This window comes from Primulina tabacum, chromosome 3, assembly GCF_025594145.1.
Source record: "Primulina tabacum isolate GXHZ01 chromosome 3, ASM2559414v2, whole genome shotgun sequence".
Lineage (NCBI taxonomy): Eukaryota > Viridiplantae > Streptophyta > Magnoliopsida > Lamiales > Gesneriaceae > Primulina > Primulina tabacum.
Genome location: NC_134552.1, coordinates 9076754 through 9092740, shown reverse-complemented (window position 1 = coordinate 9092740; position 15987 = coordinate 9076754). Strand labels below are relative to the sequence as shown.

The 15987-nt window shown below is 35.8% G+C and overlaps 1 protein-coding gene across 1 annotated transcript; it reads right to left on the bottom strand.

The window, feature by feature from the left end:
* Nucleotides 1–4839: 4839 nt before the first annotated feature.
* On the bottom strand, nucleotides 4840–14550 carry LOC142540009 (topless-related protein 3-like). The gene is made up of 25 exons (XM_075645842.1): nucleotides 14349–14550; nucleotides 13405–13584; nucleotides 13182–13295; nucleotides 12228–12386; nucleotides 11866–12040; nucleotides 11603–11732; nucleotides 11326–11441; nucleotides 11100–11235; nucleotides 10863–10972; nucleotides 10540–10609; nucleotides 10383–10456; nucleotides 10209–10304; nucleotides 10035–10127; nucleotides 8494–8621; nucleotides 8123–8357; nucleotides 7804–7971; nucleotides 7631–7705; nucleotides 7207–7359; nucleotides 7026–7136; nucleotides 6731–6910; nucleotides 6508–6636; nucleotides 6302–6397; nucleotides 5937–6119; nucleotides 5680–5855; nucleotides 4840–5384 (listed from the first exon to the last, which is right to left on the bottom strand). The coding sequence occupies exons 1-25, from the start codon at nucleotides 14540–14542 to the stop codon at nucleotides 5168–5170; spliced, it is 3498 nt and encodes a 1165-aa protein (XP_075501957.1). The 5' UTR covers nucleotides 14543–14550; the 3' UTR covers nucleotides 4840–5167.
* Between the last annotated feature and the right edge of the window lie 1437 nt (nucleotides 14551–15987).

Below are 15987 nucleotides of genomic sequence, written 5' to 3'. Positions count from 1 at the left end.
GGACTTTAGATAATAACCGGGGCCTCATGTCTCCCGGACTTAAAATAAGATGCCGGGGCCTCGTCTCTCCCGGACTTTCAAGAATAAGATGCCGGGGCCTCATACCTCCCGGGCTTAAGAGAATGTGTCGGGGCCTCATACCTCCCGGGCTTTCAATATGGTGCCGGGGCGGCCTTATCTCACCCGGGTTTTTAACATTTCTGCTCCTGCTGCTATATTAGTTTTATTACAAACCAAATCACTAACCTGGAAATACTGAATCCGAATTCATTTTTGGTAGAGTGAAACTTCTCTGGTTGAGCTAAATTAGTTGACTAATATAGTTGTATGCTGTTGAGTGCATAGAAAACACTTTCCACGTCAATCCGGCGTAGCTGCTGAGCTTTGAGCCCATATAAAATCCACACAAGATCTGAATGCCGAGCTGGTCGGACTTGTATGTTTGTCAAGCAGAGTTGGGCTTACTGAGGTGCTGAGCAAGGTCGGACTTACTTTGAATGGGAACCATATCTACGTCTTGAGCTCAAGTTCCCACAGACGACGCCAATGATGCGATCCTAGTGAAATGGATGAGCATGGTCGGGTGCTCCACCGGATCAAATCAATAATGTTGTTCAGGAAAATGAGCAGAGTAGATGGCTTCGATCGTGACCTGCAAGCAATGAAAGAAAGTCGTGAATGGGCGTCAGAGGGGTGTCCGGCGTAACCACTCCGATGCTTAAGTCAGCAGGTTGAAGACAAAGAACACAAGCTATATATGTGAATATATGTGTGCTTGGGAGTTCAAAGATTTCAGAATCCTTTAAATGAGATGAATATCTGCTATTTATAGAAAGGAAAATCAAGGATTACCTCGATTTGCGCGTACACCTACCACTCATAGCCTTTGATGTTGACTTTCTGTCAAGCCACCCTAGTTTTCCATCGTGTCACATCAATAGGATTCTGTCAGGCACGTTTCTCGAGACAAGATCTTATTTTCTGAAACACTCGAGTGTGATACTGTTATCGAGGTGGCCCGGGTAGAATGCCTCCCGGGAGCTTATATGAGAGCCCGGGCTTCTGGTTGCCCGTGGAGTAGAGCCCGGGCATCTCCCTGCCTGGCTGCTGAAGAAAGCACTCTGCATATTGACCCTGTTTTGGGAATCCATTTAATATCCCGGGTCATCCATGACCCGAGCTCTTATGGGAGTATCATCAACCATTTAGCATGATAACAGAATAAGATGACAAAATCACGTAACACGGAGATTATGAAGAAAACGCAAGCTTGGGACAGAAAGGGACTTGGCGCGTCTTGGTTTAACAAATGGTACTTGCCATTTCCTTCTTTGAAAACATGTCAACCTGACTCGTGTACGTGAACATTAAAAGCCAATTTATATGTATATTTGGAGTTATGGGTATACTGATCATATCTTATTCTTGTGCACAGTGAGGCTCTGCCCGGACTAAAATTTTAAACTCTATAATTTTTTAATATATTAAATTGATCTACCCGAACTAATATTATATTATTCCAAAATTATATAAAATTTACATATAATTTTTTTTAAAAAAAAATGGGTCACCCGGGCTAAAGCCCGGGTATAGGAGCCTTTGGCTCCGCCCCTGCTTGTGCACCATAAAAAATATTGAAGAACATAACTGATATTTAGAATTCTATCATATAATTAATAGATCACATTTAAAATAAAAGAAAGATTGACTAGTTTGTTGTCTGTTATAACAAAACGAATATTCAATTCATTTTAGCATGAGGGGCTTGACAAGATTTTTATGGTCATGCAAGAATTGTGACACCCAAGGCCGAAGACAGTGGGTCGATCGTCGGTGTCACGAGGCTGCAACATTGAGCGGCTCCTAACAGGCTTCTAGGTGAAAAGAAGATGAATGAACTAAACACACACCGAAATGAGAGGGGTTCCAAAAGTGTCAGTTGAGTAGTGCTTAAAAATTTGATATGTACTACTCATATCAAGAAGGTGTATCTTTATTTCGAAAGCTCTTGACTTGGGGCAATTTTAGGATGGGTGACCCCTGGGACGTTTCCTAGGGTGCGTATGAGTAAGACATAAGCACGTCGGAAAAACTTGTCTAGCCACAGTGAGAACAATTGTCGAATCTGAGACATTTCAATTGATATCTTCTTTTCGGGAACTCATCACATAAAAACTCCAAAGTTAAGTGTCTTTGACTTGGGATAATTATGGGATAGATGACGCTCTGGCAAGTTTCTAAGGTGCATGTGAGTGAGGACAAAAGCACGTTAAAAAGACTAGTTTTGGTACAATTGGGACATTCGTCGAATCTGAGACATTACAGTTGGTATCAAAGCCGACATCTCCAAATACGGTGTGTGACGTCCGTGGCCGAAGAAGGCAATGAATGATCGTCGGTGCCATGAGGTTACACAGACAATGAGCGGCTCCTGGCAGGCTTCTAGGCGAAGAGAATGTGAATGAACCGATTCAACACCGAAATAAGAAGGATTTCAAAACTATTCAGGTATGAGACTGTGCATTTGAGGAGTGCTCAAAAGATTTGATAATTATTACTCATATGGAAAATGTACATCTCTTTTTGGAAGCTCATCACATGAGAACCATATAATTAAGTGTGCTTAATTTGAGACAATTATGAGATTGAAAACTTCCAAAGGGTGCGTGTGACAATTCTAGGATGAGTGACCTCCTGGGAAATTTCCTAGAGTCCGTGAGTGAGGACATAAGTACGCTGGAAAAACTCGTTTTGGCACAGTTGGGATAGTCGACGACTCTGGGACATTATAAGAATACTCTCATTTTTTCCTTCTTTATTTCCGGCCAAAGACATTCATGGCGACCAAATATTCTTTTGGAAAAAATAAGAACTTTTATTTTAAAAAGAAATTTCATATAAATACACATGTATTCTACCACATAACTAGCCAACGCAGAAAAATGATTCGTTTTATATGTTGAAATTAATAATACAAGTTGTCCTAACTTTTATTACCTGTGATGAAGCCAATATAGAATGTCTCAGCTTGTTTAGTGTTGTTTTCAAGCAGGATTCTGGCTTCCCCACATTTTCTTTCAACGTCTCTTGGACATTGCCTGGAAATAAAGGTTGGTTGGAAATTCGAGTTTGGTCATGTTGACACGACACAAAATGGAAGTTTGAATCGACCAAAAATTCAATTTTTGGAGAAATTATGTATGAAATTTAATGTTTTTCCAGTCACATGGGGTAGTTAAGTCTGTCAAAAAAGATTGGCTAAATTTGTTCATATGTTTGGTTTTCTGTGCAAGTGCTTCGAAATTATTGGGCTGTTGAGATATTCGAGGAAGTTGTTTCTCTCTATGAAAATGGCTTAGTGCCTGCATCAATCACCGTCTCTGCCTCTGTCTCTTCAAAAAATCGGTGGATCTTCCCCAATTTCAGAATTTTAATGAATTGAACAATCAATTCAATTTCAGTAACTATGCATTTTGATTAGCATTAACTTAATATATTGAAATAAAAAAATATATCAAGAATTAGCTAAATTTCTTAATCGGAAATCAAACAATGTTTTTCCGAATGCCATGATTGAGTTATCATCCCCGATCAAGGACTGTCACTTGTGAATAATACTGATAGAATACTTGCGCAGCTCATCAATAGAAATGTTTGTTACACACGCTTTGTCCCCCCTCTATGCTTACACAAAAAGATCGACTCGGATGACAAAACATATACAGTATAAGATTGCCATTCATTCGAATAAGACGGGGGAAACTGAATATTCATCTCCAAAGCTTGACGGTTTTCCCAGCAACATTGTGACAGAGCTCAACTGTCAAATTGAAACCAGGATCCTATGAGTTTCACCTGTTCTTACTTCAGTAATTACAATGGAATGGGTAAAAATAACAACTAAGCCACGGTGATGTAAACCAGAATATCAAAGAACTGAAATGTGTTGGCTAAAATTCCAGAGCAAATAAATGTAGAAATGGTTCTGTAACATGAAGAAAAATGAATTCAAAAGGTTACCTATGGAAAATTAATACATATTATTTGATTAAAACCGATTCTTCCCAATAAATAAATACTAATTTCAAGTTATTAATTATTAAAGCCGATACAATTTCAAGTTATTAATTATTAAAGCCGATTCTTCCGTATCCATGCATACAAATTCTTTATAAAGAAAAAGACGAAATTTAAATCTCAAATGACACCTGGGTGCGCATTGTCCCAAAGACCGCAAACGTTCAAGAAAAATAAAGGAAATGAAAAATAATATTCAGAAGCGGGGAAAAAAAGAGTGGTGAAGAGGTTGAGCAAAAACTTGTGTGAGACGGTTTCACGAATCGTATTTTGTGAGACGGATCTCTTATTTAGATCATCCATGAAAAAGTATTACTTTTTATTGTGAATATCGTTAAAATTGACCCGTATCACATATAAAGATTTGTGAAACCGTCTCACAAAAAACATACTCGAGAGATTGATCAAGCATGTTCAATGACACGAGGATGTTGATGTGATAAAATCGTTGCATAAAAATGTCAACTATAATAACTTCATGTCATGGTTATACAAGAATGAAATAATGTTATACAATTAATGTTAAAATATTAATTTTTTATTTTATTAAATATATGAACATTTAAATACAAAATAAAATTATATCATTAAAACAATTAAAAACATACATAATTAATACATAAAAGTTTACAAAAAATTACACAAAATAAATAAAACTTGCAAAAAATAAAAAAAATTACAAAATATTTCCCAACTACTCCTTTACTTTTTGTTAATTTTTTTTATTAATTATTTTAATTTGTTATTAAAATTTTGTATTAAAAAAACATTTTTTTAAAAGAAAAAATATGCAGCGGCACTTCACCGTGAAGAGTCTCTATGCGCGGGTCCCGCATGCAACATCGTGCGGGCAATCCTCACACGACTTCCTCACCCCTTCATTGAAATGAGCGAAAAAGCCCACTACATTGCTAGAGCTTCCTCGCCCATTGCACATGGCCTAAGTACAATATGAATGAACCTGTCTAACAATGTCGAACTGTCACTACATATAGAGACATACAAGGATGGGAGATCTAACAATGTACAGAGACAGATAATAATAATAATAATAATAATAATAATGAACAATAAAAAGAAAATAATTATTTCATCTTTGAGCCTGATCGGTTGCTTGGTTGCTAGCAGCAGTTGACGAACCAACCCTACCATTTAGGACTCCATTATCAGCGGGAGGTGAAGCTCCCCACTTGCTATCTGATTCCGAGGGTTCGATCACTTTGACACACCCGTCATTCAACCCAATGGCGAACTGGTTCGGATCCTGTGGATGTGCCGCGATAACATTAGGCTGTACGGCTTGGCTTCTGGGACAAGAAACAAAATTCAGCTGTGAATCCATGACCTTGATGCATCAAATATAGAGATATGGGACCAAAACTTAGCCACCTTTACAAGTTTCAGAGCCAAAATACACGAGCATTATGTAGCACAATACCGACTAGCTCATTCAGATAAATAAACACTTTACCAGTTCATGCATCTAACCTATGGAATTAAACCTAGTTGGAAATTTTGAGCATTGGGTAGTAGAGATATTATATAAGAATGATGATAGCAAGCAATGAAAAAAAAATCACAAAGCATGAGTTGTGTTCTCACCCATTTAGTACAGTCTGGGGCAAATATGCAGAAGGCGCAACACGACATCTTAATCTAAGGGTATCTGCATCGAAAACTCCAATATTTCCGTTGCAAAATGAAGCATAAACAAGCTGACTGTTGCAGGAGTATGTTGCATACGATATAAGAGAGGAAAGGGCATCTTGTGGAACCCACTGCAAAAGATTGGATTCCTAAGCCACTTGTCAGAAGAAAATAGTAGATAGACAAATAACCCGGATGTGTGACAAACCAACCTGGCGTGTACGCTCCATCTTGGAGGCGTCGTATATTGCTAACTGAGTTTCATGGGATACAAGCAAGCGAACTTGGTCTAAATGGAATTGAACCCTAGTGTCACCATTAGGTGCTTTACCAGCAGGAAGTTGTATTGGAACCAATTTTCTCTTCTCCCATGAGTCAATGCTCCAAATGCAAAGCTACAAATAATGCCAATGGTCGAGATGGAACTAGATTTTCTCTCGTATGAAGTGTGATAGAATATATATATATATATATATATATATATATATTTACTTACAACAAACGGTTAAGACAGAAGCATAATGCAATTTGTCAGTCCCCTTCCACAGATTTTAGGATGATAGAAGTGAAAACTTACTTGAGCATCAGCACCAGATGACACCAATATGTTGAGGTTGGAAGAAAATGCCAAGCCAGTGATGTGCCTCTGGTGGCCTTTCAGTTTTGATTTCACCTATTGAGTTCACCATTTAATAAAATTAGTTCTAATAAACGTAGGAGATGTTTTACGAGTAAAATATACGAAACCTTTTATGTGATATCAAGAAGGATGACAAAATCTACCTCATCTATCCGAACATTATATATGTGGATTGTTGAATCTTCCATTCCAATTGCTATGATGTTGTTATCTTGTGGGTGAAAAGCCAAGAAAGTAGATGCTGGTGGCGGCGGCATAAATGTCGTCATCACCTGTCACAGTATAAAATTCTCAACAACAATGCAGCATAGATATACAGACCCGTATTAAGGTTAAAGAGCGAGCCAACAAAATCAGAAGATTTACCTTAAATGTCATCATGTTGAACAATGAAACTTTTCCACCAGTAGCAGACATGACATAAGAGTCATTCTTTGACAGAGCTATGCATGGAACTGCTTCCTCAAGTTTGACACCCGAGATGTCATTAGTCATAAGAAGACCACTGTTTGGCTGCCAATGCTGTGGAACGACATTGGCAGTGGCCTTGGAACAACAAAACATTTCAGATATAGATTCTGACAAAAACCAAGCAGCAGCAAAAAATAAAGAGCAAAGGAAACATTCACAGAAAGCTAAATTTATCAATTTATTCTCCCACCTTTCCACTTGGGTTTTGCTCATTCCGTGCCCATTTCCACAGTTTCTGGATACCATTTGATCCAAGTGCCAACAACCCAACACCAGAATTTGTGTAAAGAAGTTTAGCAACCTAGACAGAAAAGTATAAATCATCATAAAAAGAAAATCAAGCAACAAAATGATTATATAAACCTAAATACCTTGTGAACACAATCGGTACTATCTGGCATAGTTATCACACGGCAATGAACGGGGTCAACAATTTCAGTCAACTGCCAGGGCTTTATCCTATCATTAATATCATCCAAATTTCTAGGCTTTTCAATACTTCTAGACATGGACTCAACACCATTCTGAAAGAAGAAAGTAAATTTGAAGTTCTAGCTCAAGAGGTTAAAAAATATGATGTGCAATAAATTACAGCAATGTGATCGAGAGGAAGAGAAAACAATTTATCCTAAATAACTGGAGAAAAATACTACAATATTAATGATTGACAGAGATTCGAAAGTAAATTTATCACTACTGGCAAGGAAAAAATTTGTAACAAGTCCTTAAGAACTTGATCATACAGTAACTGCTGCAGCACCTAAGACTCCCTAAAAGCATGAAAGTTTGACATACAAGGATAGGAGATGGTCTAGCCGGAGAGCTTCTTTCTGCTTTGCAATTTACAGGTGCAACAGACGAACCAGAAACCTGTCCATTAGAACCGACAAATTTGACATCTAATGAGATGGTCAGTCAGAAAAAGGAAAAAAAGAAAAGAAAAGAAAAGAACAAGGAAAAATGGTAACCTTGATAGCAGCTGGTTCAATGGTGGGTTTTAATGCTTCAAAAGCTGGACCTTCAACTGATCTTAAGGATCGCATGCCAGCAACACTGGCTAATATCTTGATACCATTGTCAATGGTGGTAACGGCGAGCAGATTTCCTTCCTTATTAAATCTCAAACGTGGAAGACTCTGCATCAGGATATATTTAACACTAAGTTTTCTGTATAAAGTTTAAAGTTCTCTGTTTAAAGTTTAAAGGAATTGTCGAGATAGTGTGAGATGTTTGACAATATACTTGTTATTTTCAGTCTCACATCACAAAATACCACAGACAACTCACCGGCAGACCTCCCTCTGCTTCTGTACTGGTTAGTAAGTTAACGTTGTCCATGTCCCAAAATTTTATTTGGCTATCTTCACCTACAGCAAGGAAGTGATTTTGTGTCGTATCAAATTGCACCACACCAGCTGATTTCTTTCTAAACCCAGTATATGTTCTCTTTATTGCGCCTTCACTTTCGTTCCACTCCACCAGAAAAGAGTCCCCATCTTTGCCTGTTCCACACGAGAATAACCTGAAAGGGGAAATTCAACCATTGGCGCATAGTGTCAAAATGAAAAATCATAGGAACTCTAGAGTACAAAACAAAAGCAATTGAACCAAACGAAGTTAATGCTTAAAACAGCAAACAAGTAGCAACAACATATTACCTGCTACCATCTGCACTATAGAGCATAGTGGTACACCAATGCCCAGGTGCATCATAGTCGACTCTAGATCCCATGTTATCGTAAAGCCAAGCTTTAATTTTCCCATCAATAGCAGTTGAAAAAATAAACTGCAGATAAGAGAGCAGAACGATTGTATAATTTGTATTTGACATGTTATTTACAAATGCAATTTAGTAATTCAAAAAGGTGTAATAAAGTAATTTTGAGGTGCTACATTATAACATGTGTAAAATCAAGAAGTCTGCCAGAATGTAAAAGTTACAGCAGATCGAATACAGGGAAAATTCTAATCAACAATTGACGTGAAGATGATAAAGTATTCCATGAAAACCGACCATATAAATCCCATGCACATGATACAAATGCATTATAACATGTGTAAAATCAAGAAGTCCGCCAGAATGGAAAGGTTACAGCAGATCGATTACAGGGAAAATTCTAATCAACAATTGACTTGACGATGATAAAGTATTCCATGAAAAGCGACCATATAAATCCCATGCACATGATAAAAATGCTGGTTACAGAAGTACTATGCACCAACCAAGAAAAACAGAGTGCAGGAAAAAATTATTTTATTTTGGTAAAAATATCACTTTATATAAGCATGATTTCTAAATTGATTACTAGTGTCCCATATCTTTTGTGCCCTTCTAATTCATTAAGTATAAGGAGTAACATTATATTTGATCTAAAAGATCGTTTTCATCTTGGCAACAATTCGAAAAGGGTTTTGAGGAGTTGTAAAACTTCATATTTAGCAATGCAATGGAGCCAATTCTGAATAGGAGAGACACAACCAAAAATAGAAAAAATCCAAAAAAGGAATTCTTGTTTTCAACTTTCCATTCAGTAAATCCTTTAGTTTTTTGATGGAGTTTTTTATTTTAATTTTAAGATTATAAAACTCAATTTAATGGAACTGACATGTCTTGAAGGAACCACAAGATGTTGAAGCTCACAGGTTTCTTGGACGATGTATGCACCTTTGCTTGAGTAAGTGCTTCAATTATCATCATCCAAATATTTATGTTTGTCTACACTTTAAGCAGAAAGCCATTTATGTTTCTACTTAAGGCCAGTATGGGAAAATATAATTCCTACTTTTTCAGAAGACCTAATTTAGTTGGGCTCAATTAATCACAAAATCCTGTTGTGAGATATATAAGTTGGGCCTTTCTGAATTACGTTTTCTACCAAAAGTCCTTGGGAGCCATTGAACTGCATTAGGCACTAAAAGACGAGCAAACTCAGGATCTACTTTCCAGTCAATCTTCGAGTCAACAAGCCATTTAGTAAATTTTCAACAGTTGATATCACTAGCCCCGTTGTTATGACCATTTTTTTGCCCCTCCAGTGCATCTTAGCAACAAACAACACATACAGCATGAAGCCAATCTATAGTGGAAGAAGAAACACAATGTAGTGGTTTTTACTCGGAGAGAATAACTGAGACATGACACTATTGATCCACAATCCATGCAAGACAAGATATAAAACAATTTCCTGCTTTAGAATACCTGAATATTCTCTTTCTGGTGAGGACATATAGAATAAACCGGTGCTTCATGCCCTTCGAAGTTAAATAGTTTTCTTCCAGTTAGATCCCATACCTGTTAAGTTACAATCTTCAATTATGATGTACTGGAAGCTGAACTTAGATTTCAAAACAAAGTTGAACTCTGTCAACTTACCTTTATCAGCTTGTCATCTCCACAAGTTACAAAGCAAGGTTGCTTGTTTGGATGAGCAAAAGCAATGTCATTCACTGCTCCAACGTGAGCATCAATCTGAAACATTAAAATAAAATTTCAATTATTTTATTCAATTTTTCACTACGATGACTAAAAAACACTAGTATTACATACCTCCAGATGCTGGCGTAAATCGTTTGGTACGGCATAGGCATACAAATGAATTAAATTCTTGGAAAATGCAGCTCCTGCAACATGGAGAAGTGTGTATACATTATGAAGAAAATCATTGGCATGTTCTTAAATAGATTATCTGAAAGTCAATTTATACCGCAAAAGGTCCCATCTGGGCTCCAAGTAACGCGGCTCACAGAAAATGGTGCATCTTTAGCAATAGAGGCCTGTTCAAACCTCAGTATGTAAGAAATTATTAATGGCCACAAAAAGGTGAAAAGTGTTGAGACTAACTATCTTGTGTTATTCAAATTATTTCCAAATATGAACGTGGAAATGAAGTGGAACAACAATTATGTTGTGTTTGATTTGGCTTTAGATCGCTTTAGATCCAATTCAAAAATATGAAAAACATTTATGGGATTTCGTATCAAATGATAGATGATAAAAGGAACTAGATAAAGGTGTGACTATATGAACCTGGAAAGGTAATGTGCAAGACTGTATATCCCAAATCTTGAATGACTTTGAATACAATTTATCCCGCACTCCAGCTTCCCAAAGAGTTATTTCACCATTATTGCAACCCACTGTAATAAAATCATTCATATCAAACCATCAAAAACTGACAAGGGACTAGTTACAGTTACACCCAAGTCATTTTGAAAAATGTTGTGGCTTAGACTTGAAAAAAACACATTCTCACGTATGTATTACCTAAAAGTAAGGTATTGTGTGAAGGATGAAAGTCCATGCTTGTTACAGCAGATCCTTGATGCAGTGTAAAAGCTACAGTTCTTGGCAAATCATCGAGAGAGCCAGATGCCTGTTGACGAACTGTAGGATATGTTACCTAGAGACGTAAAAGAATCGTCAAGATAAACTTGATAAGGTGAATCTTATTTTCATCAAATTAACCATTTCTCAGAAATGCAAAAATTACCTCCTCAACGGACTGAGTAGACCGCAAACGCTTCATCAATTGGTCATGATCGGGGTTCTGATATTCAACCATGCCAAGCGTGACTGGAGGAGTGATTGGTCGCTTCAAAAGTGAAACTGTTTGAAAAGTCAAGAGGTATAACAAATAGCATGAAAAAGACTCACATTCACACAAATGAGCAGATGGGAAAGTAAATCATGTAAAACCCTTCTCTATGCCAATCACTTCTCGCCAAAAAGTAGCAACTTAGTAAATTTAATTAAGGTAAAAAATTTACCTTGATTAGGTGGTAATGGCATTGATGATGCTGAAACAACACCTGCTTGCATAGATGAAGACGCAGCTGCATTCGCCATCCAACCAGCTAAAGCATTTGCATTGCCAGCTGCCGCTGTAGGTGGGAAGGGCTGCCGGAATAAACATGAGTAAGCATAAAAAAAATTTAAAGAGCATCCAAGCGTAGCCATAGTAAATGTTCATGTGGGAAGATAAGAAAAAGTAATAATAGACAAGCGTTGATCATGATTAATATTATTATACCCCGTGTGCTCCAAGTGACGTGTAAACTGCAGGCTTTGCAACTGCTGCTATGGGAAGATTGACGGGAGTCGGTGCAAGAGGCCCATTCGGAGGATTGCATGTGTGGTCTGTAAATAATGTTTTGATGTCTGGATTTGGTCTTGGATTCTTACAAAGCTGGTGTTGCCAGTTCAGACTGCAAGGATGACATAACAAAATTTCACAGTTCATGAGAACAAGGGATCAATGATTCTAAGACACGTGAACAAACCAACAAAGAGATATGGAGCACAGTGGAAAAAATCAGAAGGCAGGTGGGTAGAACAGTTAAACATGACGACAAGCAATATCACATCCAATAAAGATTAGAGAACCAACAATACCTTTGATTAATAAGGGTTCTCAATCTAGATGACTTCAAACCGGGGAAAACAAGTTTTTCACGGAAAAGAGGATTTGCTTCAATCAACTTTTTAAGCTCTATCAACATTATGCTGCGGGCTGTCTTAGTGTCACCATATTTGGAAAGCTGCTCATTCTCCCTGTCATCAAAGAACATTTATAAGCTTTGACAAACATTCACTTCGCCCAAACTGTTGCAGAATTGAACAGTGAACACATTGTCAGCACACTAAATGCAACTGCGAGTTATGGACACTTTCACAGAAAAAGAGAGCTTTATTTGGGTTGCTGAACAAGAAGCAGACCAGATCGCATACTTGAGACTGCACCTTGTGGTTCATCATGGTGCATAAGGTTCTATCTGTCTTGGTGTACTACTTATAACAAAGATAAATTGGATATTCAATTAAATTACTCGTCACTATGATTCCTAAATCATAAATTCACTTTTAGGCATATCGAAAAGAGAGTTCTGCTCCTGGATTACAATGCATAGTTTCTCCATGTTAGATTTACTATCTTTTCTGCCTCACTTTTCTCCTTCCAATGACAGCCTACGAACTCTTCATCCAATCAAAAAACATCTCGACCTTTTAAATCATGAAAGTGGGAATTTGCATCTTCCATTTTCTATCCAATCAGTGCACACTGAGGCAAAAATTGTCTAAGAGAGTGAACACCTCTAATGTTGCATATCATTCAAAAAATTTGTTTCTATAACATTTTTCTGACAAAATTTATCTGTTGCTACAGTCAACAAAAAACTCAAAAGGAACACAAGGACATATGCCAGTACTCCTTCAACTTTATCAGTGATATGAAAACAAAGTTCGATTTCGAAGAGTTTTTGTGAAACAACTGAGGAGAAACACTATGCATTGCTTTGGGTTGATATATTGACACGCCGTGTACCTAGCAAGAGGAACACATGTTACCTGAAATTGCCAAGCGTCAAGAGCTGCGTGATTTCTTTGTATAAATCTTCATTAAATGTTGAGAACACTTTCAGGTCATTAACAAGAATCTCGACTGCCTTGGCTTTGTCCTGCCTGTTGAAGACAATTAAATTTACAAAAGAAAAAACGGAGTGCTCGAGTTAAACATTTGTCGTTACAAAGAATATACAGAGATCAACATGTATTTTCTGTTTTTATGTACCGGTCAAGAGCTTCAAGATACTTCTGTTTTCTTATTTCGAAAAATATCTTCATGGAGTATCTATTGTCATCAACTTTTGTAAAACCAGACAAGTACTTCTCAACTTCTTCCCATTCACCGGCATGTACTTTCTCCTCAAAGTATTTCAAGTTAAAGAAAAATCCAGATTCTTGCTCAAGCCTGTAAAAAAAAGTTGAGCACACAAAACTTTAAGCCAAGGCATCCTCATGCAAGTACATTAGCCAATGTTCATCACATTTATTTCAATAAGATTATTTTAGTCAAAAGTCATAAAAAATGGAACAGTTCGATTCAGTCATTCAGCGTCAATCAAGAGATTTCCCATGTAGGATGCCACTGCACTCTGTACTCAAATCCGCGTAATTCGGTAATAACCTCTATAACTTCAACAGGATTCGTGTGTTCCACTTTTCCATCTCAAACACCAGTTCCACCGAGTATCAAAATTATTCATTAATTCGCAAATTGATCTATCTCTCTCTATTTTCTTACCCTCAATTAGGATTTCCATCCGACCTCCAGCAATTCAATCTCGTACATCATTTGAACTGGACTCGACATCACAAAAAAAGAAATTGACTTTGAAATGGCTAAAAGCAGAACAGTCAAGTAACCATAAATCTGAATGACAATTTTCTGAGGCCAGATTTATAGGCAAAAAACGATCACTAATAAAATCCCTGATGACTAATCATACCATAACAGACTACTGCTCGCAAAAACATTACACAGACTAGTGATCCTATCTTCTTATTGGCTTTTGGGCAATCAAATGCCAAAGACTTATAGTTAATCCAAAATCGGAAGCCCGATCCTACATCTGACCCACAGAAAAACTCAACAAATATGGAAAAATAAGCAGAGCTAAGTTAATCAAAAGGAAAAACTAGAGACAAACTCGGAAAGCACGTTAGCGTAGACACCTGTGAACAGACTCCTTAAATTTCTCCTCCTCAAGGAACTGAAGTATGAGAAAAACCAATTCTCTGCTTAGCGACGACATTTTCCAAACAAAACGGCAGATCCAATCCCGACGAAGCCAGATGTTTTGTCTAGTTCTTTCTAGGGTTTCAGGACAGAAAAGGAAGGAAAGCTGCAGGGTGAGAATAAAATGCATATATAGAGATAAAGTAGAATTTGAGGTGTTTGGCAGGAGCCTATTCATTTTCACTCTTATCGCTGATACGTACAACTACTTATCTAATAAGCAAGTGATGTTCTCTGTCCTCGCACTTAGATTTCAAAACATTAGTTTTAATGTTATTATTATATTATATTATATACACCAACGGTCTTTTGTTCATAATTCTCACATAGATAATGTATATATCTACTCAACACAAAATACATGTACTAAGTAGTCAAATTATTATCACTCATTTAACTATAATGTATATATAAATGACTATTATTTATCACTCAACACACGTGTCATGTTTTGAATGGATGAAAGTACAAACCATATGAGTAGCATCTACTAAATCCTAAAATAGTCATGTTGTGTACACTAAAGATTTTTTAAATTAATTTTTTTAAAGATTGATTTTAAAAATAAAGTAAATGATGGAGTTTTGTAAAATTAAATCAAAACGACACACATATATTTTGTCGTGTCCACCCCCCACGCGGCCTTTTTTATCATTTTATTTTTTGTTTTATTATTTATTGAACTTAGACATATATGTTATTAGCAAAATAAGAAGACAACATGCAAAAAATGAGAATTGAAGCGCTAGTTCGATAATTTAAAAAAAAAAATTACTTCAATCAAATTTTTTTAAAAAAAACTTTTTTTGTAAAATATTAATTAATTTATTTTAAAAAATAATTAAACTAATTTTTATTTAAAAAATATTTATTTAAATATGTGTTGGTTTAATTTTCGAAAAAATATATACGAGTTTCCTTCCACTTATTTATTTATTTATTATTATTATTATTATTAAAAAATAAAAATGGATAGAATATGACGTAAGTAAAATTTTAGAATTTTTTCTTTTATACATTTTTTAAATAAAATTTTTTATTTATTTAAATATATGTTGATTTAGGTGATTTAGGTTTTAAAAAAAGGGTATATGTTTGTTGATCAACGTATTTTTTATTTTTAAAAATTAATGAATTTGAGTTTCAAATTTTATTTTTTGAAAATGGTCTAATCTAAAAGATAAATAACTTTAAAATGATGGACCGATCGACTATTTAAAAAGTATATTATTTTAAAAATATTAAGAATTTTATTTTCGAAAATTTTGAAAAAAAATAAAAATGATTTACTTTCGAATTATTATACGCGCTAAAAATGGAACTTGGAGCTCAAATTCATTACTTTTAAAAAAGTAAATAATAAGTGAATCGGCACACATACATAACCTTTTTTATATTTTATTTTTAAAAAACTAAATTAACGTATATTTAAATAAATTCAAGAATTTGTTTTACAAAATAACAAAAAAAAAGTACAACCTCAAAACTTTTGTGTGGAAAATTTCAGAATTTATATATTTCAACTATTATTATTATTATTTTTTATTAATCATGTTACTAGTAATAATAAAATAA

What these genes read in the sequence shown, in the direction of transcription:
- LOC142540009 (XM_075645842.1), bottom strand. Translation starts at nt 14,542, where the DNA reads ATGCATTTTATTCTCACCCTGCAGCTTTCCTTCCTTTTCTGTCCTGAA. An exon ending in TATAGTGCAGATGGTAGCAG is followed by an intron (nt 8,358 to 8,493) that starts GTAATATGTTGT and finishes TTCCCCTTTCAG; the next exon opens with GTTATTCTCGTGTGGAACAG. An exon ending in AGATGGAGCGTACACGCCAG is followed by an intron (nt 5,856 to 5,936) that starts GTTGGTTTGTCA and finishes AATCTTTTGCAG; the next exon opens with TGGGTTCCACAAGATGCCCT.